General features: G+C 45.2%; 1 protein-coding gene across 1 annotated transcript in view; it reads left to right on the forward strand.

Annotated features, from left to right (window-relative positions):
- The window catches only part of Ebf4 (EBF family member 4), a 73,510-nt gene that overhangs the window by 40,635 nt on the left and 7,207 nt on the right, over positions 1-25,668 (forward strand). Inside the window, exons 8-15 of the mRNA XM_059261415.1 lie at positions 21,880-21,961; positions 22,688-22,805; positions 22,890-23,023; positions 23,116-23,242; positions 24,660-24,748; positions 24,887-24,952; positions 25,048-25,219; positions 25,312-25,497. Of these exons, the coding sequence (XP_059117398.1) occupies positions 21,880-21,961; positions 22,688-22,805; positions 22,890-23,023; positions 23,116-23,242; positions 24,660-24,748; positions 24,887-24,952; positions 25,048-25,219; positions 25,312-25,497 (974 nt within the window). The remainder of the gene's footprint in view (positions 1-21,879; positions 21,962-22,687; positions 22,806-22,889; positions 23,024-23,115; positions 23,243-24,659; positions 24,749-24,886; positions 24,953-25,047; positions 25,220-25,311; positions 25,498-25,668) is intronic.

Below are 25,668 nucleotides of genomic sequence, written 5' to 3' on the forward strand. Positions count from 1 at the left end.
TTATAAGAGTTGCCATGGTCATGATGTCTCTTTGTGGTCATGGTGTCTCTTTACAGCAATAGAAACCCTAACTAAGACAGATTCTCTTTCAAAATAGGGTCACATTTACAGGTAGTGGAATGTGGATATATTTTCTTGGGGGTGGTGAGACATTTACCACACTGCACCCAGAGAAAAGGATTGGATCAAGTGCTAGTGACATCTATACAAGAAATCCTTAAGCCAGTAAGTTACCTGAGATCCCCTGGAGGGTCTGTTAACCTCTTAGTTGCTAATGAGGCTCCTGAGCACATGGCATGCTAAACTCAGCCAGTTTATCATGTGGAACAGGACACAGAAGTATGCTTGCTCCCTGTGTCCAGCCTGTCCCAGTGTTCCCTTCTAGCACCCCGCCCCATTTGTCAGCATGGCATGAATTTGGTCATCTACTATAGCAGAGTTCCCGAATACAAAGGCGTAAGTACTCATTTCTCTTATGTGGAACAGTCTAGACGTATCTAGTCTAGGCGGCTCTTCTCCACAAAGTTATCCAAGATGGAGCTGTTTGTTCTCAGCGCTCCCATAAACTAACACCCTCATCTACACAGTATAAGAAGGTTCAGATATGATCTAAAGAGCACACCACAGTTCTATTCATGTCATTGGTTAGAACATAGTCATATGGGCATGCTTTGCTGCAAGGGAAGCTGGGAAAGGTAGATTTGTGGTGGACTTTGCTGAACCCAGATAAGTCAAAGAGCCCTGTCATGAAAACAAAGGAAGTGTATTATTTACTTCTGTGTCACTGTCCCTGGTTTGCCTAAGGGAGCAACTTAAAGGAGAAAGATTTATTTGAGCTCCTAGTTTTCAGAGTGTTCATTCCTTGGTCACTTGCCTCCATTGTTTCTGGGCCTGTGGTGAGGTAGAACATTGTTAGCAGAAGGAGCATATGGAGGAAGGTGCTATTCACATGATGGTAGGCAGAAAGGAGAGATGAGGTAGGAAGAGAGGGAGGGAGAAAAAGAGAGAGAGAGAGAAGAATGGTGCACAGGACAAGATACAACCAGCAAGGACATACTGCCAGGGACCCCCTTTCTTGAGCTAAGCCCTACCTCCTAATGTGTCTAGACCTTCCCACAGTGGGAGACTGAGCCTTCATGAACCCATGAGGGACATTTCTATCCAAACAGAGAAGAATGTAGACACAGAGACAATGAACATACCCCATCTGGTCACTCTCACCTTTCTATGGACAACTTTCCCTTTGCCCATTGTGACTAAATACCTCTCCCACTGGAGCAAACCCCTGTAGTCTATGGTCCCCTTTAGAACAGGGAGTTGGTGCAGAACCCAGGTATCCATCTGCTTGCGATTTGATGGGTCTTCATATTCCCATATTCCGGGAACATGAAGGTGAGTTCTTAGGAGCAGACCTAAAGCCAGAGTGTCACTCTCCACCTGCCTCTTTGTCACTGGCCAAGTTTGTTTGTTTGTTTTTGCTTTGTTATTGTAAGTCCAGGAACACTGACCCATGCTATTGCAAATGAGTTTTTAATTATATATTTTAACATGTAATTAACCTACCAAAAATTTACTCTTTTAAATAAAATCATACAAGTATCAGCACTACTTACATTTAGACTATTTTATCACTCTTTTTCTGGTTTGATTTTGGTTGTTGTGATGAACACCATGACCAAAAGCAACCTGAGGAATGAAAGGTTTATTTCACCATTTATAGTCCATTGTGAAAAGACATCAGGGCAAGAACTCAAGGCAGGAATCTGGAGGCAGAAACTGAAGTAGAGACCATGGAGGAATACTGCTTACTTGCTTGCTCCATGGCTTGCTCAATCTCCTTTCTTATACAGCTCAGGACCTGTCCAGGTCCTCTCATATCAATCATTAGCCAAGAAAATGCCCCACAAGCACACCCACGTGGGACTATGATGGAGGCGATTTCTCAACCGAGGATCCTCTAACCAGGTAATTCTAGTTTGTGTCTAGTTGACAAAAACTAACCATCGTAGCTCTTAACACAGATTTAACACTCTTTGGCAGTCACTCCTCATTCTTCCTGCCCTTAGCTCCTAGCATTCACTAATCTATGTTCAGTGTCTGTGGGTTCCTTATTCTGGATACTTCATATAAGTGGGATCACACAGTACATGGGTGTTGCTGTTGTGGTGTGTGCATTGTGTGGATGTGTGGATGTGCACACCACAATGCCTGTGCAGAGGTCAGAGGAAAACTTATGAAGTCACTTCTTTCCTTCCATCTTCATGTGGGGTCTTTTGGACTCAAATTCAAGTCCTTATGTGGCTTATGTGGCAACGCCTTTATCTACCTGGCCATCTCCCCAGCTCCAGTACATGGTGTCTTGTGACCGACTTCTTCTATTTGGCCTGGTATTTTCAAGATTCATATGGATTATAATTTACATTAGCATTTCATTCCATTTTCTTGCCAAATACCATTCCACTATAAAGGTCTACTTTTTATTTGTCTATTCATCAGTGTGAAGAGAGCCAGGCTGTTTCTGCTTTGAGCTATTGTGAATTATGTGTAACATGAAGCTTTGTGTACTAAGTTTTATGGATGAGTTCAGTAGCTCATGTCTACAATTCCTGCTACTTGTGAGGCCAAGGCAGAAGACCTTCAAGCTCCAAGTCAAGTTAGAGAGACCTTAGCTCCAAAATATAAACAAAACTAAGAGGCTTTATGTACATGGCAAATATTTTTAACTCAAGTGGAATTGCTGAGTTATAGGTTAACTCTGTTTTGCTTTTTGAAACATTGTCAAATTGATTCCAAAACAAGTATACTAGCTTTTGCCCCATCACTAATATATGAGGGCTCTACTTTCTTGAATTCTCGTCAATACTTATTGTTGTCTGTGTGTTTTTTAGATTGATTTATTTCATGTGTATGAGCGTTTTGCCTCCATGTATGTTTGTGTATCACATGCATGGCTGGTGCAGGAAGAGGCCAGAGGAGGGAGTTGAATTCCTTGGTGAACAAGTGTTCTTAACCACTGAGCCATCTCGCCAGCCTCTTGAGTTAATTTTTATTTAAGATGTGAAATAGGAGTCCAACTTCTAGTTTTGTTGAGAGTTGTAAAGGATTGATGTTTTTCTTTGAATATTTGATGGAACTCAACACTAAAGCCATCTGGGCCTGAGATTTTGTGAAAGGTTTTTAAAGAGCTAATTCAACATGTCCTCATAATTCTATTTTCCTGCTGAGTCATTTTGAAGTTTTGCCATTTCATCTATGTTGTCCATTGTGCCATTCTCCATAATACCTTCCTCCCCACAGTTCCTACTGCTGCAGATTGGTTATGATATTATCTCTCTTAGTCATGGATCTTTCTCTTCTCTTTGTCAGTTGGGTATTTATCACTTTGTTACTCTTTTTATTTTTTTTTTTTTATAATTTACTGTTGGGGTTAGGGTACACATGCCACCATGCAAGAATAGAGGCCAGATGACAACTTGTGTAGCCCAGTCTCTCATCCCACTTTTTTGTTGTTGTTGTGTTGCTGCTAGCACGAACCAATATATTTTATTCTCTCTGATTTTAACATCCAATAGCCAGGTCCTACAGGACACAGAAAATAAATGACATGCTATAGGAAAGTGACTTAATAAAACATGGGTGATGGTCTTACACCTTGCTAACCACCATAATTAGACTTCTGACTGGGATTGTTTGATAGGCATTAACTGAACTCTCTCTCTGGGTTACTGAATGAGACCTTGTCTTTAGCTGCACCCTGGCTCCTGTTGAGACCCTATCTTCTTGGCAGCCTGAGTAGTACCAGCCCCTCCCCCTGGAGAAGGTAACAGTCAGCCAGCCCCTGCTCGTAGTGACCATGTTCTGGCATGCACATTGAGAAGGCAGTGGTCAAAACTGCTACCATGTCAGGAGCTGCCACAGGACTGGTGGAGTGCGCGACTCAGGCTGTAAAACCTGACATAGAAAAGGATGCTGTGGTCCATAGAAACCTAACATAGAAAAGGATGCTGTGGTCCATAGAGATCTATCATAGAAAAGGATGCTGTGGTCCATAGAAACCTAACATAGAAAAGGATGCTGTGGTCCATAGAAACCTAACATAGAAAAGGATGCTGTGGTCCATAGAAACCTAACATAGAAAAGGATGCTGTGGTCCATAGAGATCTATCATAGAAAAGGATGCTGTGGTCCATAGAAACCTAACATAGAAAAGGATGCTGTGGTCCATAGAGATCTATCATAGAAAAGGATGCTGTGGTCCATAGAAACCTAACATAGAAAAGGATGCTGTGGTCCATAGAGATCTATCATAGAAAAGGATGCTGTGGTCCGTAGAAACCTAACATAGAAAAAGATGCTGTGGTCCGTAGAAACCTGACATAGAAAAGGATGCTGTGGTCCATAGAAACCTAACATAGAAAAGGATGCTGTGGTCCATGGAAACCTAACATAGAAAAGGATGCTGTGGTCCATATCAAAAGGGAATTTGATAAAAAGCTCAATCCCGGTGGCACTGCAGCATGCTCCTTGGTTCCTTCAGTAGTTGTGCGGCATGAGAAACCAAGCACTTTATCTACTTCTCCCTGGGTCAGGTCATTCTTCTGTTCGAATCTGGTTAAAAGTTCTGGGGATGGAATTCTGGTCCTCAGGCTTGTCTGGCAGATGTCTTTCCCTGATAAGCCATCTTGCCACCAGCCTTGTGGATCTTTAAAAAAAATTAACCAACTTTTATTTAATTATCTCTATTTTTTATTCTCTAGTTCATTCATTTCTGCCATAATCTTTTTTCCTTTTTCTTGTTTACATTGGGTGTAGTTTCCACTTTTCCCAGTTTTTAAAGGTAATGTCAGAGATTTGAGATCTGTTTTCTTGGTTTTTTAAAACTATAGTTCACGTAGATTACATAAATTACACAAAATTTCACCTAAGCATTCCTCTAGCAACATCACATAAGTTTTAGTATGTTCTGTTTTCATTTTGTTAGCTAAAAGATTTTCAGATTCTCTTGTGATCTCATCCTTGACTCCCTGGTTGTTTACAAGTATGCTATTTCACTCCAATATTTGTAAACTTCCTTCTATTATTAATTTCTATATTTAATTCCATTGTGGACAGAGAACATACTTTGTAAATTTTGTAGGGTACTGATCCCTAAAAGTTTATGGGGGCTTTTAAAATGGCCTAATATGAGGTATGTTTAAAGAAAAAAATAAAAGGGTCCAGGTGCATTTGAGAAGGATGTTTGTTTATCGTATGTCCCATGCACACTTGAGAAGAATGTCTGTTTATCGTATGTCCCATGCACACTTGAGAAGAATGTCTGTTTATTGTATATCCCATTCACACTTGAGAAGAATGTCTGTTTATTGTATGTCCCATGCACACTTGAGAAGGATGTCTGTTTATTGTATGTCCCATGTGACTTGAGAAGAATGTCTGTTTATCATATGTCCCATGCACACTTGAGAAGAATGTCTGTTTATTGTATGTCCCATGCACACTTGAGAAGGATGTCTGTTTATCATATGTCCCATGCACACTTGAGAAGGATGTCTGTTTATCGTATGTCCCATGTGACTTGAGAAGAATGTCTGTTTATCATATGTCCCATGCACACTTGAGAAGAATGTCTGTTTATCTTATGTCCCATGCACACTTGAGAAGAATGTCTGTTTATCATATGTCCCATGCACACTTGAGAAGAATGTCTGTTTATTGTATATCCCATGCACACTTGAGAAGGATGTCTGTTTATCGTATGTCCCATGCACACTTGAGAAGGATGTCTGTTTATCGTATGTCCCATGCACACTTGAGAAGGATATCTGTTTATCGTATGTCCCATGCACACTTGAGAAGAATGTCTGTTTATCTTATGTCCCGTGTGCACTTGAGAAGAATGTCTGTTTATCGTATGTCCCATGTGACTTGAGAAGAATGTCTGTTTATTGTATGTCCCATGCACACTTGAGAAGGATGTCTGTTTATCTTATGTCCCGTGTGCACTTGAGAAGAATGTCTGTTTATCTTATGTCCTGTGTGACTTGAGAAGAATGTCTGTTTATCTTATGTCCTGTGTGCACTTGAGAAGAATGTCTGTTTATCTTATGTCCCGTGTGACTTGAGAAGAATGTCTGTTTATCTTATGTCTCGTGTGCACTTGAGAAGAATGTCTGTTTATCTTATGTCCCGTGTGACTTGAGAAGAATGTCTGTTTATCTTATGTCCTGTGTGCACTTGAGAAGAATGTCTGTTTATCTTATGTCCCGTGTGACTTGAGAAGAATGTCTGTTTATCTTATGTCCCGTGTGACTTGAGAAGAATGTCTGTTTATTGTATGTTCCATGCACACTTGAGAAGGATGTCTGTTTATTGTATGTCCCATGCACACTTGAGAAGAATGTCTGCTTAGCAGATGGTCTTTTAGGTCTGGGGGTTTACAGTGTCTTCTGCTTCCTCATTAGCTTACTGCCTGGTTCTTCTATCTATTACTGAAATAGGAACTGAAGTCACCAACTATTATTGCTGGACTGTTTCTTCTCCATTTTTCCCCTATGTGTATTTTGGAGCTGTGTATGTTTGTAATTGTTATTTCTACTAACAGTTACACATTTACTACAAAATGGTCTTCTTTGTGTCTCACAGCAATTTTGTCCTGCCGTCTGTTTGGTATTGGAACTGTCACTCCGGCTCGCTTTTGGCTGGAATTTGTATGATTTGTCTTTCCCATCCTTTGTTTTCTAAAGTATGTTCCACATATATAGCATACCGTTGATCACGTGGTTTTTTTAATCCATTCTGCCAATCTCTGCCTTTAAACTAGGGCATTTAGTTGATTTATATTTAATGTAGTTACTGATACATTATATTTAATGTAGTGATTTTTGCACTTTTTGTATTTGATATTGAGGATTAAGTCTAAGATCTTGTGATATGAGGCAAATGGTCTTCCACTGAGCAGAATCTCTAACCCTGAGATTAAAGATTTGCACCACCAGGTCCAGATATGTCTTTTCTTTTTTGTTTCTCTATTCCTCCATTTTTGCTTTTTTTCATACTAAATATATATTTTCCAATGAACTGTTTTAATTCTGCTGTAGTTATTATTACTGTTATTTTCTTAGCTGCTCTAAGATTTATAATTAAATATCTTAAATTTAGAATAATCTAATTTAGCCACAATCAACTTAATTTATACACTAAAATAATAATAAACAAAAATAATGTTCCAAGACCAGAGAAATGGCTTTTGCACATGCACACCCACAAAACAAACAGATAAATAAAGCAAACCAGTTTATAATACTAATAACAGTGTCCCCGTATAGTCTCATGCTCTCTCTCCTCTTTCAGTCTCCCATTGTCAGTAAGATAAAATCTCATTTAAAAATTGACCTTACTTTAGGAACAGTTGTAGTAAAATGTTACTGGAGAACTGATGGTGTAGTTCAGTAGCACACCTGAAGCCCTGGGTTTGATCCTCAGCATCACATAAAAGAGCTGTAGTGGAGCATGCCTGTACCCTCTGCACTCAGGAGGTGGGGGCAGGAGGGGAATCTGGACCTGAGATTCCCTGAAAGAAGAAAAGGAGGAGGAGGAGGAGGAGGAGGAGGAGGAGGAGGAGGAGGAGGAGGAGGAGGAGTGACACTGTAGGGCATTCCTATAACCCCTGCTCTACACAAGGGTACTCCAGGGTGTTCCTATAACCTCTGCTCCCACATGTGTGCACACCAAGGCATTACTATAACCCCTGACCCCATACCAGTCTTTTAAATTAGGTTAAAAAACAAAACGGTTACATATGTGCTGTCTTTTATATTTATCTATTATTTTATTCTTCATGTAAATTTGAATTACTACTGTCGTGACTTTTCATTTCAAAGTGAAGGACTCCTGTTAATATTTTCTGCATGACAAATTTGTTAATGATGAATCTTCAGTTCTTGTTTACCTCAAAATGTCTCAATTTCTCCTATTTGAAGTAGAAATTTTGCCAGTATTTTTGGCTAACTGTTTCCCTTCAGCATAACATGTCATCTCCTTGTGTCCATGGGCTGCTAACTTGCCTGCTGAGAAGTCAGATGTTAATCTTTCTAGGACCCTTTGCCCAGGGGAAGTTATTTCTCTCTACTTACTTCTAGGATTCTGTCTCCATCTCTGCCTTAGGGTGGTTTGAGTCTGACGCATCTGTGGGGTCTGTAAGTATTGCTTGGAATTCACTGAGTTTCCTGGATGTGCTCAATAAAGTTTTTCATGAAATTTGGGATGTTTAGGCCATTATTTATTTACACATTCTTTTTAACCCTTCCCCTTTCTTTTCTTCTCTCAGAGAGAATACATTGTATATATTATCCATGCTTGATGATGCTCCGTAAGTCTCAAAGGCTTTGTTCATTTCCTGTTATTCTTCTCCTGAACTAGACAGTCTCAACTGGCCAATTTCACTGCTAGTCTTTCTTTCACCTGAATTTCTCATTTCAGTCATGTCTTTTCAACTCCACAGTTAACATTAAAAAAAACCATTTGTTTATCTTCGTTGATATATTTTTGGAATGAAACATCTTTCTCATACTTTTCTTGAATTTTTTATACATGATTTCCTTTAGTTCTATAAGCATTAATAATAATGGTTTAAATTATTTGTCTAGAAAGTCTAACATGGGCTTCCTCAGGGGCAGTTCTATTTATATATGAGTCTCACTTTCCTATCATTTTGCAAATATCACAATTCTTTGTTCATATTTTGGTCATTTTGGTCATATAATGTAGAACCTCTGCAAAGCACATCCCCTAATGGTTTTTCTCGCTATTGCTTATTTTTTGTAGGGTTTTTGTTTTGTAACTTTTCTGGATCAGTTCTCCAGCTTGTATTTTTCTATGATGTGTGGTACTACCTTAGTGATCAACTCAATTAAACAGGTTTTCTGCCCTTTGTTGAAAGGCTCTGTGTGTGCCAGGGCACACCTTTGTTGTTCTAGTAAGTGACAGCTCCGCCTTAGATGTCTCCTCTTGCTCGGGCAGGATGCCAGAGATGAGACTAGGACCTCCCAGACCATACCTGGCTGTGTGCCCTTTCCCACCATAGGCATGGCTTTCTAAGACCTTCAGAATGTGCTGGAACTTTTCAGAGCCCCCCCCCCCCCCCCCCGAACTCTTATTTTCCCCTATCCTTTCCCTTTAAAAAACTTTCGGCCAAATTTACGTTCTCCAGACAGCTGATTGTGAAAACATCCTGCATAGGGCTTTTCCCACAGAACAAGCTCTGAATTGAGTGAAGGTCTATGGTTAGGACTGTTAGGGGCCACCAGACTGGTCAAAGAGTGACAACTGCTTGGGAAGGCAGCTTGTCAGAGGCTAGCCCGCCTGCTCCTCGCTGGCTGCCGCTCTTCCAGTTGCCATAGTTGTGAGGCTTCTGAATAGGGCTATTTAAACACTGCCAAGCCTTTTGTTCTTATAAAATTCAGACATTCTTCTTGAATAAATGTTACAAAAAGTACTGCTTTTCAGAGTTGTGAAAATGTTAGCTGTGCAGGATGTTACACAGCCTATAACCTCAGCACTTAGGAGGCAGAGGTGTGAGGATCAGGAGTTCGAGGTCATCCTTGGCTATATAGTAAGTTCAAGGTTAACCTGGGCTATTTAAGACCCTGTCTCAAAAAAAGAACAACCACAACAAAGTATGTTTTGAAAAAGTTGATTGTGGTTATTTCTGTCACTGCTTTTATTGACTTGTGGTAACATTCTGTGGTTCTCATAGTCCTGTCCTTGTGGTGGGCATCCTTAACCTGAGTATACAACTTTACATTGTTTCCTATTAAAAGTGACTGGGGACTTTGGACCAACATTCATCTTATCAGAGTTGTGGGGGGGTTGTGTGTATGTGGGGGAGGTTGTGTATGTTATGGTGTGTACATGGAGAAGACAGAGGACAACCTCAAGGGTCATTTCCTCAAGAGCAATTCACCTTGTTATTTTTTATATATTTATTTATTTTATGTGTATGACTTTTTCCCTGTATGTTTGTATGTGTATCCCCTGTGTGCCTGGTGCCTGCAAAGATCAGAAAAGGACATTGGATCCTCTGGAGCTCGAGTTACAGATGATAGTGAGCTACCATGTAGGCGCTAGGAATCGAGCCTGGGTCCTCTGTAAGAGCGGCAAGTGCTCTCTCCAACTGACCCCCCCCCCCTTGTTATTTTGAGACTAGGGGTATTTTTTTTTTTTTTTTTTAGTGTGGGTGCTGGGCATTGAACCCAGCTGAACCATCTCCCCAGGCTCCATTACAGCAAATTCTGGTTCTTTTTGGCGGGGAGGGGAGGTAAAATAATTTATTTTTATTTTTTATGTGCATTGGTGTTTCGCCTGCATGTATTTTGTGTGAGGGTGTCAGATCTTGGAGTTACAGACAGCTGTGAGCTGCCATGTGGGTGCTGAGAATTGAGCTTGGGTCCTCTGGAAGAGCAGTCAGTGCTTTTAACCGCTGCACCATCTCTCCAGGCCCCAAAATCTTTTTGTTTTTCTTTCTTTTTGACAGGGTTTCACTGTGTGTAGCCTTGGCTGTACTGGAACTTGCTATGTAGATCAGTCTGTCCTCAAACTCACAGAGATCCACCTGCCTCTGCCTCCCAAGGCATGCGACACCACTGCCTGGCTAGTTTCTGACTCTTTAATTTCATCATAAGCCAGCACCTGCTGTGAGGCAGACACTATGATAAATGTTTTGGGGGGAAAAGGGAGAGCTAAACAAACGATCCACGCCTCCAGAAAGCCCCAATAGAGCAGCTGAAGAGACAAAATATAATTAGTTAAAGATTTCATAATAATGAAGAAAATCAGTGAACTTAAAGCCAAATTAGTTGTATATACTACATAATGATAGGACATAAAGAGGGGCTGGAGAGGTGGCTCAGTGGCTAAGAGCTCTGGCTGCTCTTCCAGAGGACTCAGGTTCAATTCCCAGCACCCACATGGCAGCTCACAACTGTCTGTAACTCGAGTTCCAGAGGGTCCAATGCCCTCTTTGGTCCTCCAGGGATACAGACATACATGTAGGCAAAACATCCATGCACATTAAACAAACAAACAAACAAATAACTAGATGGAATTTAAAAGAGGAAATAGAGAGCAATATAGCATCTTAAGACTGCACTACCCAACATGGTAGCCAACACCACACACAGACATTGAAATTGGTTTCTGTGACTACATAACTGAGTTTTTAAAAAATAATTTATTTAATTTTATTTTATGTGCATTTGTGTGAAGGTGTCAGATCTCCTGGAACGGGAGTTACAGATGGTTGTGAGCTTCCATGCGGGTGCTGGGAATTGAACCTGGGTCCTCTGGAAGAGCAGTCAGTGCTCCTAACCCCTGAGCCATCTCTCCAGCACCGATAACTGAGTTTTAATTATATTTGGTTATAACTAAGTCAGATTTAACTGTGTGTGTGTGTGTGTGTGTGTGTGTGTGTGTGTGTGTGAGTGAGTGTGCACTGCAAATGTATAGAAATCTGTGGAGGTGAGAAGAGCGCATCAGCTCTCCTGAATTGTAATCACAGGTGGTTGTGAGCTATTGTGTGGGTCCTGGAAACTGATCCCAAGTCTTCTGCAAGAGAAGGAAGTGATTTTGGCTGGGAACCCATCTCTCCAGCCCTACTTCAGTCAGATTTAAATAAGCACACACAGATGCTGTATCAGAGATCACAGTTCTAAGACTGAACAACTGCATGATTGGCCAGGACAATCCTGGGTTGGGCTGGAGAAAAAGATCCCTTCCCACTGGAGGCCATCCTTCCTTCCTCTACCTGTTAGTTGTGATGGCTCTTGCTGTGTGGTTGTGCCTGCTGCCCAGTGAGTGTTGTTACAGAGACACTGTTAAGAGAGGTCGTGTCTCAGCCACCTGGCAGAGGTCAGCTCTCGTCTACTTACATCTCGTCTACTTAACCCCTCAGTCGAGCACAACCTAACAGCTACAAGTCAATGAGAAAGGCTTTGGAGGGCCCAGAAGAATCAGCCATATTCCTAATACAGTAGTAAATCCTGGCCCCACAGTCCCAAATTAAGCCCACGGTGGCTTCAATCTTCTTCTGCCCTCCCAACCAGACTCCTTTGTTCACGTCATGCTGCAAATGTGGGCATCTGTCTGGACCCATTCTGTCCATTCCTTTGGATAGTTTTTCCTCCTCTCACCCGAATAGCCTGCATCTCCTTTTCCCACCTAATCCTTTTCACAGCTCAGATTATTTGGGGGACATAAAAACAGAAGAAGATTGAGAGAAATTTCTCCTATCTGCCCTGGGGAATATATAGAATGAAATGCCAGTCATAATGATAAGGACGTGGAGCAACTCTCCCCTTGGAAATTCCAGGAGGCCTAGAGATCCATGATAGGCATCTATAGTATTGATTGTCTACAACTTGAGTATTAAGTTTTGTTTTAAATGAAGGTGTCTTAGTTACTGTTATTCTATTGCTGTGAAGAGACACCATGACCAAAGCAACCCATGAAAGAAAGTATTTAACTGGGAGCTTGCTTACAGTTTCAGAAAGTTAGTCCATGGCCATCATGGTGGAGAGCGAGGCAGGAAGTAGGCAGGCATGGCACTGAGCCATGGCTGAGTACTCACACCTCATTCTCAAGTTAGTGGCAGAGAGACTGGGCCTGACTTGGGCTTTTGAAACTGAAAAGCCTACCCGCAGTGACACACTTCCTCCAACAAGGCCACACCTCTTAATCCTTCCTGAATAATCCAGTCCCTGCAAACCAGACATTCAAATATATGAGCCTATGGGTGCCATTCTCATCTAAACCACCACAGAAGGGTTGTTTGTAGCTGGGGCTCAAACTACTTTAGATGTCTGGCCATGTGACTTGAGCCTTGCCTCTCTAGTCTGGGCTTCAGTCTCTTACTTGGTGAAAAAGATCTGACAGATTGCTCACTTGGTAGGGATGTTAAGGATAAAGAGGGCTGGAGAGATACCTCAGTTGAATTCAATCCCCAGAACCCACACAGAAGAGCTAGGCTTGAAGGCACATGTTTATAATCTCAATCCTGGAGAAGCAGAGGCAGGCAGATCCCTGGAGCTCAGTGGCCAGCCAGCCTAGCCCACTTTTTAAGCTTCACACCAATGAGAGAGCCTGTCTCAGTCAACAAAGTGGATGCACAAATTGAGGTTGTCCTCTGGCCTCCACGTGCGTGTGTGTGTGTGTGTGTGTGTGTGTGTGTGTGTGTGTGTGTGTGTGTGCGCACACAGACGCAGACACACATACTCATTAAAGAGGAAGAGGAGGAGGAGGAGGAGGAGGAGGAGGAGGAGGAGGAGGAGAGATATCGATGATGTAAAGGAGAGGCCATGGGAAGTTAAGTGAGCTGTATGCGGCCAGTGCCCAACACAGTGCCTGCCACAGTATCACTTCTTACTGTTGCCCCTCCTGCCCAGCCTCTCTCTAGTGACCATCTTAGATAGTAAAGGCACCTGAGCCTAGACAGCAGCAAGAACATCCAGTCAAAGCCAAGGAAGACCTTCCTGACTCTAACTAACCATGGTCTTAGATGAGCAGAAGGATGGTGGCCATTAGCATGTGCTCTGGCTTGGGGCTTTGGTGTGTCTTGGGCTGGAAGAGTGTCTTTCTCTAAATAGAGAAACTATGTACAGCTTTCTATCTGTTCCTTCTACCCTAGGTTACTTGGTCCATTGTAGAAGATGCCTGGACTTGCCAGCCTACCTACCTCCCACTTAACTCATAAATAGGAGTTGCCAAAGTCTTGCACCTCAAGAGCCCAGCTTCCCACCCTCAAGGCTGAGGAACATACCACTTAAGTCTTCCCTTCCTCTTCATATCCCCACATTACCCATAAATTCACCCTCCTTCTCTGTGAGGAGAAATTAAGAGTCTAATATCTTTTTTTTCATTATAAATATTTTTATTTTATCATTAATTTAATTTTACATATCAGCCACGGATTCCCCCGTCCTCCCTCCTCCCACCCTCCAGGCCTTACCCCCCAATCCACCCCCCACTCCCACCTCCTTCAAGGCAGGGTCTCTCCTGGGGAGTCAGCCCAGCCTGGTAGATTCAGTTGAGGCAGGTCCAATGTCATGCATCCATATAAGATTCTCCAGGCTAGGGGAACACGTAAGAGATGTGTGATTGTGCCTGTGTCCATATGGGCACAAATAAGTTTAATGTTCAGATCAGCCACTGTCAGTGCACTCCAACTGGTCTCCCAACTCCCTGTGAAGGACCCAGAGGCCTTCAGTTATCAACCTCTCAACTTCCTTTCACCTCAGGCCCTATTCAGGAAAAGTGGGGTTCCCACAACTCTTCATGGACAGCTGAGGACCTCTTAGCAATCTTTCCACCCCCTCTCCCCATCTCCTCAGGCCCCATGCCCAGCCCTGAGGTTTGGAGAGCCTAGTAAGTGCCCCATCAACATGTTAATCAAATTACTTAGGAGCTAAAATTGACGCTGTTCATTAATTATACAAGATTATGCTAATTGTGCATGCAAATGCATGCAGGGGAACAGAAGGTGTTCAGGCGCATGGTGGGCCATTAGCATAGAGGATGGGGTGCGGGTGCATTGGCATGCTAATGTATGCGCCCTGGCTATTTATAGTCCCGCAGCCCATCTGCACAGCAGCCACCTCTACCCTAGTTGGAGATCTTGGTGGGGAGACTAGGTCCAGGCCCTTCAGGTGTCTACGGCCTTGGCGATACTCTGTCTTGGCCACTATTACACACCAAATTCAGGAAGAAGCCTGAGCCACCTCCATGTACTTCTCAACTAATTTCATCTACCTCCTCATTCACTCGGGCCTCATCTCTTCAGTGTCTGCTTCTCTCTGGAACCAAACTGGCTCTTCCAGGTGTCATAGTCAGTAAGGCACCCCGTGAGGACTTCCCTTGGCCCACAGTATCCACATCACACGTGAACTGAAGCCAGTCCCGGGCTCTGACCTACAGCTGTCCTCAGATACCACTGGACAAGTGTGCCATTCTTGCCACTAATCTTTGAAGAGATAATCTTTGCATCCCCTCTTGCCTCTCTCTGAGGTCCTCTGAGACCCAATGCTCAAGAGCAGGTAAGAACTACAGAAACTCCTGTACTCTTGGCAGGCTTAACAAGTGGTTCTTGCAGGAAATACTTGGCAAACTGTCCTGCCACACCCACCGCCGGATTGTACCAGCCTTTGCTCTTACTTTGAGTTTCCTTATCTTTGTTAATATACTATAAGTTATTTAAAATATTCAGAAGCTAGACCTATTGGCACAGGCCTATAATCTCTGCTACTCAGGAGACTGAGGCAAGAAGATCACAAGTTCAAGGCCAGCCTGAGTAATTGAGGGGTTGGAGCTGGAGCTCAGTGGTAGAGCACTTGCCTGGTATGCATGGGGCCCCAGATCCAATCCCCAGCACATCCAACAGCAGCAGCAAAGGAAGAACTCTTGTTGGCCTCTAGATCCCCTGTGACAGACGTGTAAAATACGTTCAGTCAGGGTATTCGGCATCTGTAGTATGGACTTGAGCTGAGGTTGGACAAGTACAGCATTGCTCTGGGCGCTCTTCTGTTTTTTTTGTTTGTTTGTTTGTTTGTTTGTTTGTTTTTGAGGTTCATGAGCTCAAATACAAGGCTTTTAGGATTAGCAGAGGGCCCCTATCCGCATCCCAGGTTGTAGTGCCGCCTTGTACTTAGAAATACACCTGCAGGTCCATGCTATCTTTGGCGCCAGATCTGCTTTTTTTTCCCAAGACTTTCCTGTGTTCCACTGTTGTTTTGAACACCTTGCCCCAACTTGTGCATCATTCATTACACTCTCTCTTTCTAGATCTGCACAATCCAATATGGCAGCAATAAGCAGCATGGGAAAACAACTTTAGTGAAAATGAAATAAGGTTTCAAATATGAAGTCCCCAGTCACCATACATCAAGGGTTCAGTAGCTGTGTGTGGCTAGTGGATGTCATTCTGGAGGAAGTGGGATGGCACTGAAATCTAGACACTCTTCTGTGCTCCTGGCTGTCCTGTAGGTGAATTCTACTTGGCTCTGAGCCCAGGTCTTTGAGTTACTTAACAGCTTTGTCTTTGAAAGTAGATACCATAATTTCAGCCCTCAGTGTCTGAGAATGGGATGGAGGAGGCAAGGAGAAAAAGAGCCAAAAGAAAGCCTTAGCTGTGGGACCTGACTTCTTATCATGAGATGGGACTTTTGTGAAAGTGAGTTATTTGAGGAGATATCTGAAAAGAAAAACAGAGTAAAGGGGACCTGGTAGGGCAGGGGCAAGAACTTGGCAAGGAAGTCAAACCACCTAATGCCCCGGGGTGGTCTGAAGTATGAAGGCCTCAGCATTGATCTGTCCAGTGACTGTCAATCCACTTCATTGACCGTGAGTTGCTTCCGGTTGGGGATGAGTCACAAACAGGGCAGCTGTGAGCCCTTTAACAGCCAACCGTCAGGACAACTTTGGGGGGCTGGGATTCAGGCAAGTGCTGCCCAGCTGTGCTCTCCTTGGACTCTGGCCTCAAGAGGAGCTCACCCCACTGTTTTCTGCCCCCACATGAATCTCACATTTAACAATGGAGTCGTTGACTGCCCATACATTTTTCTCTCTGTTGAGTGTCTCTTTTGGATGAAGACTGTGCTGGGGTAGAGTTCCTGATCAGCACTGCCCTCCTAAGAGGCCATATGTGAGTCCAGTGTTTGTACTTGACTCATTCTCAACCCAGCCTTGCATTTTGGAATGTGTTTATTCACAGGAATAAAAAGTCCCAAGAGAAATGATTAGGAAGATCAGACTAAGTTCAGATGTAGGAAGGCAGGTGTGCCTGTTTGTTTTCTTTTGTTTTGAGACAAGGTCTCCCTATGTAGTTCTGTGTAGACCAGGCTGGCCTCGAACTCACAGAGATACACCTGCCTCTGCCTCCCGAGTGCTGGGATCAAAGGTGTGCACCACCATGCCTGCTCTTAACTTGTCATTTAAATCACAGGCAGCTGTGTCCTGGTGCATATTTACTTTATATGCTTTATTAAGTGGATGAGTACTGTTCATAGCTCTTCTCTGTTTTGTTTTTGTTTTTTTAGTTACATTTTCTTTTCTTTCTTTCCTTTCTTTTGTTTTTGTTTTTGTTTTTGTTTTTCAAGACAGGGTTTCTCTCCTGGAACTCACTCTGTAGACCAAGCTAACATCGAACTCAGAGATCTATCTGCCTCTGTCTCCTGAGTGCTGGCATTAAAGGCATGTACCACCACCCCCCACCTTAGTCACATTTTCTAGTATTGAGAGTGTTGAACATAGAAGCAGAAAGATACTGAGCCTCAACGAGCTTGAAAAATCATCAATGTTAGCTCATCTTGTTCAGGTATGTTTAATCTAGCACATTTGAAGGCCACAGTCACAATATCCAAAGGCCCACATGACAAGCCAATGGAAACTCTGATGGAATATCGTAGAGTGGATCTACTGGTCCCTGCACAGGACACCTCTCAGGGCTGCAGAGTCCTGCCACACCACGCTGTGGCTAGGTAACCCTGGATTCTTTTTTTTTTTTTTTAATTTTTATTTTGCAATACAATTCAGTTCTACATATCAGCCACAGATTCCCTTGTTCTCCCCCCTCCCGCCCCCCTCACCTTCCCCCCAGCCCGCCCCCCATTCCAATCTCCTCCAGGGCAAAGCCTTCCCCACAGACTGAGATCAACCTGGTGGACTCAGTCCAGGTAGGTCCAGTCCCCTCCTCCCATGCCGAGCCAAGGGACCCTGCATAGGCCCCAGGTTTCAAACAGCCAACTCATGCAATGAGCACAGGACCCGGTCCCACTGCCTGGATGCCTCCCAAACAGATCAGGCCAATCAACTGTCTCACCCTCTCAGAGGGCCTGATCCAGTTGGTGACCCCTCAGCCATTGGTTCATATTAACCCTGGATTCTGACATCCCCACCTACAGGGACTCTTGTCAGCAGCCGAAGTTCAGAGACCAAAGTTCACATCCCAGCTTTAGACTTACATACTGTATAACATATTCTCGCTTAGCCTTGATTCTTATTTGTGCAGTGGGGACAATTACAGATCTACACACCGCCTCAGAGTTTTGAGAGGATGAAACGAGATAATAATAAGTGATGGACTGAGCAGAGTCCCAGGCATTCACTTAATAATTGGTTAGAATTGGTTTGCTCTAAGGGTTCTGTATCGTTCCCTCTATGAAGCATTTTATTTTCACCTCGTACTTGTATTGTAGTATTTCCTCCCATTAATTCCAAGGGCAGCTCCTGGGGTGTGTGGCCTTTCTCTTAGAGTAATTTCTTGGAGATCCAGATGAAATTTTGTCCCCAGAGATATCTGTTGCCGCCAGTGAGAATGGCACTAAGTCAAGTCCCATACTCACTCTACTGGGGTCTATGGCTTGGCCATATCTTCTTTCCCCCAAGCCTGTGACCCATCTCAGTCAGAGAAAAGGGCTTCCCAGAGCTCCCTTCCAGCCCTGTGGAGCCAGGGACAAGGAAAGTTGCCCAGAAGACACAAGGCTTTAGGGGCGAAGTGTACTCCCTTTGTGATGAGCGGGGATTACAAATCCTCAACAAAACAAGTATGCCTGCCTACACGCCTCGGGTCCCTGATGGTGTTGTAGATGCTTGGGTCCATCTCCCCATGTGCATTTGTCCCTCTGCAGCTGTCCTCCCCACCGCTTCCTGAACCCCCCTGCCCCAGCTCCCAGGCTCCACATCTGACCTCTACAGACGTGGGTTAGAGAACTTGCCACCCTCTTCCCATTCTCTTACTTCGCCACACAACTTCTCCCAACCAGAAGTCCTCCAACTGCAGCCTTGGGTGGCGGGGACACTGGGTGGCATAGTCACTTATGTCAAAGCTCAGTCTTCAAATGTGGAAAGACCATGACTGTGAATCTGTTGATGTTCTCTGTAACCAGGGGGGTAACAGACTGGCTCAGGAAATTTACCCATAACTATGAAGAAGAGAGGGAAGGGAAGGGAGGAAAGGAAAGGCAGAAAGTGTGTGAAAAGGCTGGAATATGACAGGTTAGATACAAAGCTAGATAGTGTCCATAGGACACAAACATTGCAAAATTTCTCTACCAAACAAAAAATTATTATTTCTTCTAACAAGCATCATTTACATCTTACAAGGCTTTTTTACCAGTCAGCTCCTAACCTCAGAATATGGCTGCCCCATTCACTGGGAAGAGGAGTAGGACTAGATCCTCCAGGGCATTGTTAGTGACATAACACTCCACAGCAGTATTTACATGTGCAGGCCACATGTAAAATGTTCTAGTTAACAACTTATTTTTCAAAAAAAAGAATAGGTAAAATTAATGGTGATAATGTATTTTCTTTAATCCAATATATCTAAACTATTAATGTTCCAACATAATCAAAAATTACCAAGGTTTATTTTTCGGGGAGTGGGGTTCATGTAGCCCAGGCTAGCCTTAAACTCACTATGTAGCTGAGGTTAGCCTTGAGCTCCTGATCTTCCCGCCTCTACCCACTGAGTATTGAGATTACAGGTATGCACCGCCATGCCTAGCTAACTCCTGAGTTATTTTATAATCTTTTCCAAAGTGTTTGAAATCCAAGTATGTATTTCATACTTGTGGTACACCTCAGATTGAGACTACGCACATTCCAAGAGGTTCAATGCCATAGAGGACTTAAGAGAACACAGATGTTGGACCCCGACAAAACTGTTTAGAATCAGCAGGTCTAGGGCAGAGCCTGAGCTTCTGCATTCCTACCAAGTTTCCATGCAGTGTTGCTGGTCTGGATGCTTCCTGAAAACCACTGTTACATTCACACCTCTCCAGCTGACAGAGTGTGTGCAGGGTAGCGCGCTTGCTCACGGTACCCACATCTCATCCACCTCCCAGGAACCCTTCCTCTCAACCCTACAGGATTGGGTGTTAGGTACAGTGAGCAAGTGTGGATACCTTTTGGGTCATCCCACCACCACCATGCTGGTATTTAAGAGTTAGCATTAACCCCCTCAGCATATGGACTGTGTCCCAATCTGAAATGTTTCCCTCCTTTTAGCCCCTGATAAAGTATGGTGGATACTGAAAATTAATGAACTAGTCTGTACTCTGCCTAGGGAGCTGATACACTATCCACATGAGTGTGGGACATGTATGAGGACTATGTATGAATGAGGCTCTAGAGCATCTATACCATACAATGTCTTAACAAGTGAGAAATGTGTATAAATAGTATATAGATAGCTACAATATGTACCCTTTTAGAGTATTGCCCTAATGTTAGACCCTTATCTGCTATTTATTATAAGAAACAGCATGGTAAAAATGTCTCCCAAATAAGTGGAAGTAAATTGGGAACACTAACTAGAAGAACCCACCAGATGCCCAGGAAACCATGTTATATGCCAAGACCCTCCATGGACCTAGCCCTGCCCTCTACATGTAAGACATGTCCAAAAATGCTCCCAGAGTCTCACGAGGCTAGGGCACACATTATAGTATTTGCATTTACTATGGCTAGAGTTTTGTCCATGGTTACCTTACTGATGGTGTCAGGGCTTCCCACCAATTTGGAAGACTGGAGGATTGGCCTCTTCACGGCATAGCCTGTGTTTTTGTTGTTGTTGTTTGTTGTTTACCAATTATATGGAAAAAAAAAGCTGGGTAGTGGTGGCTTATGCCTTTAATCCCAGCATTTGGGAGGCGGAGGCAAGTGAATCTCTGCGAGTTTGAGGCCAGCCTGGTCTACAAAAGAGTTCCAAGACAGCCAGGACTACACAGAGAAACTCTGTCTTGAAAAACAAACAAACAAACAAACAAAAACAAAGAAGCTAATCTGCATATCTGCATGGTGTGTGTGCATATGGTAAGTATGTGTTCCGTGTTATCAGGTTTTCTGTGTATAATGAATATAAAGTTTGTGGAAGAGGGATCTGCTGAGGGGGATGTCAATGACAGTTTGTTTTAAATCATATACAAGTAGGTATACTATTTTTTATATTCTTGCTATGCATATACCCTGTAGGATGGATACATAACACACATGATGGGCATAGACACATGTGCATTGTACTACTCATAGTCTGTGTTTCTTGCTTGGTTTGGTTTTTGATTGTTTTGAGACAGGGTCTCTCTGTATAGTCTTGATTGGTCTAAACTCACTATGTAGACCAGGCTGGCCTCAAACTCACAGAGATCTGTCTGCCTCTGCCTCCCAAGTGCTGGGATTAAAGGTGTATGCCACCACCACCCGGCCTCATGTTTGATGAGTATAGGTCGTATGTGAAGTATATGCTTGTGGTATGGCTGTGTCTTGTGAGTAATAATAAATAAAGCCTATGCATCATCGATAACTGACACAGTTTATGCTGAGTACACATTGTATAGGTGGTGGTTATCATCTGGGGGAGAGATGTGCTGTATGACAGATACATTGTGTGTGGTGGGCACAGACTGTAACAGATACATGGTAAAAAGCTTACGTTTGGTATTTGGTATATGTAAGTCTATGCTATATGTGGACTATACATTGTTTGTGTGATAGGTACACATTGTGATGAGTATAATTTGTGAGTAATAGGTACACACATATACCGTAGAGTTTATGATTAGCACATTCTGTGATGCATCTACATTGTGCAGGTGGGTAAACAGACACTTTATAGACAAATAAGCACTGTGTGCATCTGTGTAATAAGGTAGTCCGGTGATGGATCTGTTTGGTCCATCTCAGGCACCCCGTGTGTACACAGCTTGAGATAGGAATATGGAGTGTGCACCTGTGTGTAAGCAAACAAGGGGTGTCACTGTGCTGGGAGGAGGCATGATCTTCATCTATTTACAGAACCCCCCCAGACCCTTGAGCCTCCCAACCTCACTGTTTCAGGTTCTTCCTCAAATTCTTTCTCAAATGTAACCAGAACTGCTTGAAGAACGCAGGGAATCCCCGGGACATGCGCCGCTTCCAGGTAGGCTTGGGAAAAGCCCTCTCACCCCGTGCACATCTACCCTTTACTGATAGGTGAAGGGAAAGCTGTGACCCTGCCAGCTCTCTGCCTAGCCCAGTGCCTCAGGGCGGCCTGGTGCCCGCTGGGGGTGGGGCAGCTCCATCTCAACTTATGCTGGCTGCCAAGGGAGGCTTCATTAGAGTCCCACTTAAGAAGATGCTAATTGTGACATTTTTACATGATTAACGACCCAGGTAATTTGCATAGTGTGAAGCTGAGAACAGCTGCCCTTAGCACATCCCCAACCTGCACACCCCTTCCAAAGCAGGGGGTAGGGAGAAGGCAGCACCAATTTCCTGCCCAGAATAAAGTGGGGGCTCCTGTTGATGCGTTCTGTAACTGATGTTGTGCCCAACTTTAGGAAGGCAAACTGTCTCCAAATTTGATTGATCCTGAACAGTGTTCTGTGTGTGCAAAAATGGAGGGTACTCTGCCTGAGGAGCTACAACTTTTTCTGGGCTTTTGATTTTCGTAGCTCCTGAGAGGTCAGTCCATCTGAGGGTGTCACGTGGTTCGGCTGGATTCAACTCCACCAGCACAGCCCCCACCCAACCGAACTTCCCCTCCCCTAAGGACACTCTGAATTCCAGCTCCCAGCCACCCAACTCAAGGTGCTAGCTCTCCCTGACAGTGCCCGTTCAGATGTCCCCAGGGCCCCAGCCAGACTGGTCTTATCTGTCCACACAGGTGGTGGTGTCCACAACAGTGAGTGTGGACGGACACGTGCTGGCCGTGTCTGACAACATGTTTGTGCACAACAACTCCAAACATGGCCGCCGGGCCCGCCGCCTGGACCCTTCTGAAGGTCAGGACTCCCGGCCCAGCCCTGGCCAACCTCAGTCTCCACCTTGGTGCAGTCCCCTGACCTGGGTCCTCTCCTACCTCCCAGCTGCCACCCCCTGCATCAAGGCCATCAGCCCCGGGGAGGGCTGGACCACGGGAGGCGCCACCGTCATTATCATCGGCGACAACTTCTTCGACGGCTTGCAGGTCGTGTTTGGCAACGTGCTCCTGTGGAGCGAGGTGGGCCAACCCCTGCCCGTCTCCCTCCGAGTCTCAGGGCTAGGCCCTCCCCACAGGACTAGACCTGCAGGCCTCTCCCTCTCCTCTCACAGCTCATCACTCCCCACGCTATCCGGGTGCAGACGCCGCCACGACACATCCCTGGGGTAGTAGAAGTGACCCTCTCCTACAAGTCCAAGCAGTTTTGTAAAGGAGCCCCTGGCCGCTTCGTCTACACAGGTAAGGAAGGAGGCAGCTGAAGCAGGGACTAAGATCCACAGAGATTAGCCCTCTGAGCTCAAGTATGCAAACACAGTTGCAGGGGGTGACAGAAATCTACAGGTGGCCCCGTGCCCTAGGCAGTGGCTCCTCATCCCCCACACACCTTCACCCACACCCACACCTACTAAGTGATCTCTCAAAGTCCTTTTTCCTCTTGACCTATGTTTCTTTCCCCAAGTTTCTGGCTCCTTGGAAACAACTTCTGCCTCAAGTCTTTCTCTCCTTGCATGTACTCTGGAGTTGAGAACCTCTTCAAGGGTTTTCTTTTTGTTTTGCCTTGCTTTGCTTTGCTTTTTTCATCTCAAAGATGCTTCCAAATTGGCTCACTACTCTCCAAGTCTTTCCTGGGTGTCTTGGGTCCTCCAGGCTGCATTCTCCATTCACATACTGGTGTGTGTGAACTCTACATTCACACACTAGTGTGTGTGAGCTCACAAACACATACACACCCTTGTACAAACGCCTTGGTGAACAGTTAGCACAAGGTTCAAGGGGATGCAGTGAAAACTGGGTTCAGTTTGACCACTGGTGGAAATCCTCATTCACCAGTCTTTGTATCTGGCCACTGGCTTCTCCCCATACTCACTGGGGCATGGGGGCTTGGGATACCCTCAGGTAGCTCCTTCATAACTTGGGCAGGCTGAGCTGCAAACACAAGATGGGTGGGTAGGTGGGTGGGTGGGTGAGTTACAGGGTAGAGGACTTGCCTGAGGAAAGCCCACACCTGGGAGTACGTGCCGAACTAGGCTAAGCTGTAACTACAGAGGGATAGGGAGGTAGGCGTTGGTAGCGGAAGACTGGCTAGAACAAAGTCCAGGAAGTCCGTACTTTATGCTTTGGGAAAAGGAAAGGAAATTAAGCCTAGCTTTGGAAGAGAAGAAAGTAGAACTTTGAGACCAGGATGGAGTAAAGAGCTCAAGCGGGAGAGAATCAGGGACTGAGCCCCTGAGAGCCCAAGGTTTTGGCTGGTCCCTTTCCTGAGGCACAAACCTTGATAGTTACGCCAAGAAGCTACCTGATCCATGATCAATAAAGATTGTTAAGGTTTTTTTTTTTTAATGGCAAACTGATATGACCAAATGCAAAAAATCCCAAGTCCTGCCCCTAGAAGTATAGAAGTGTGTGTGTGTGTGTGTGTGTGTGTGTGTGTGTGTGTGTGTGTGTGTGTGTGTGTTGATACCAAGCTTGGTACAGAGCCTGGCTCAGTAAATAGTTGTTGAATTAATTATGACCAAATAACTGAAGGAACTGAGAAGACTCCCCTGACGTTCACTGATATTGGAGCGCGGGTTTTTTGGACACCATGGGGCTGGGCTTGGTGGAGGTGAGTTCTGTTCTGGGAGGGGTATCCTCCAAGTATTGCCATTCTCCCCAGCCTTGAATGAGCCTACCATTGACTACGGATTCCAGAGGCTACAAAAAGTCATTCCCAGACACCCGGGGGACCCTGAGAGGCTGCCCAAGGTACTCAGAGGGATGGGCCGGGAATAAGGATGGCCAGTGGGCTAGGGGAGGAGGAAGCCCCTCCAGGGTCCCGCTGTGGCATCCCGCTGCGCCCCCAGGGGCTGCCCCTCGGTCCTTCTGTCTCCTCCCTCGCCCTAGGAAGTGCTGCTGAAACGGGCGGCTGACTTGGCGGAGGCCCTGTACGGAGTGCCCAGCAGTAACCAGGTATGGCGCCTCCGCCCGCCTCCCAGCACTAGGGGCCGGGGATCTGACCCCGCGCCTGCGGCTGCCCCGGCCGTGCTCCGTTCTTGTCTTCGCAGGAGCTCCTCCTGAAGCGTGCGGCGGACGTGGCCGAGGCTCTGTACAGCGCCCCGCGCGCACCCGCACCCCTCGGACCCCTGGCCCCCAGCCACCCACACCCCGCCGTCGTGGGCATCAACGCCTTCAGCAGCCCCCTGGCCATCGCCGTCGGGGATGCCACACCGGAGCCCGGTGCGTGTCGCCACCCCTGCCCTCAGTTACGGTGCACGGTGCACCGGAAGAGCCCAGCGTCGCCAGCTGGGCTAACCGCCGCTCTCCCGCAGGCTATGCCCGCAGCTGCGGCAGCGCGTCGCCCCGGTTCGCGCCCAGCCCTGGCTCTCAGCAGAGCAGCTACGGCAGTGGCCTTGGAGCTGGCCTCGGCAGCTACGGGGCGCCGGGTGTGACTGGCCTCGGCGTGCCCGGGTCCCCTAGCTTCCTCAATGGCTCCACCGCAACCTCACCTTTCGCCAGTGAGTGTCCCCAGCCCACAGGAAAGGGGAGTGGGGCCAGTCTGGGAATGCAGAATGGACTCAGCGCTGCCTTCAGCCCACCCTGGGGTGCGGGCTTCCAGTTCCTGCCTTACGTGGGTGCCCCTTGGCCTAGCCGTGGAGAGCCCTCAGTGCTCCTTTCATACGGCCACT

Source organism: Peromyscus eremicus, chromosome 4 (assembly GCF_949786415.1).
Source record: "Peromyscus eremicus chromosome 4, PerEre_H2_v1, whole genome shotgun sequence".
Lineage (NCBI taxonomy): Eukaryota > Metazoa > Chordata > Mammalia > Rodentia > Cricetidae > Peromyscus > Peromyscus eremicus.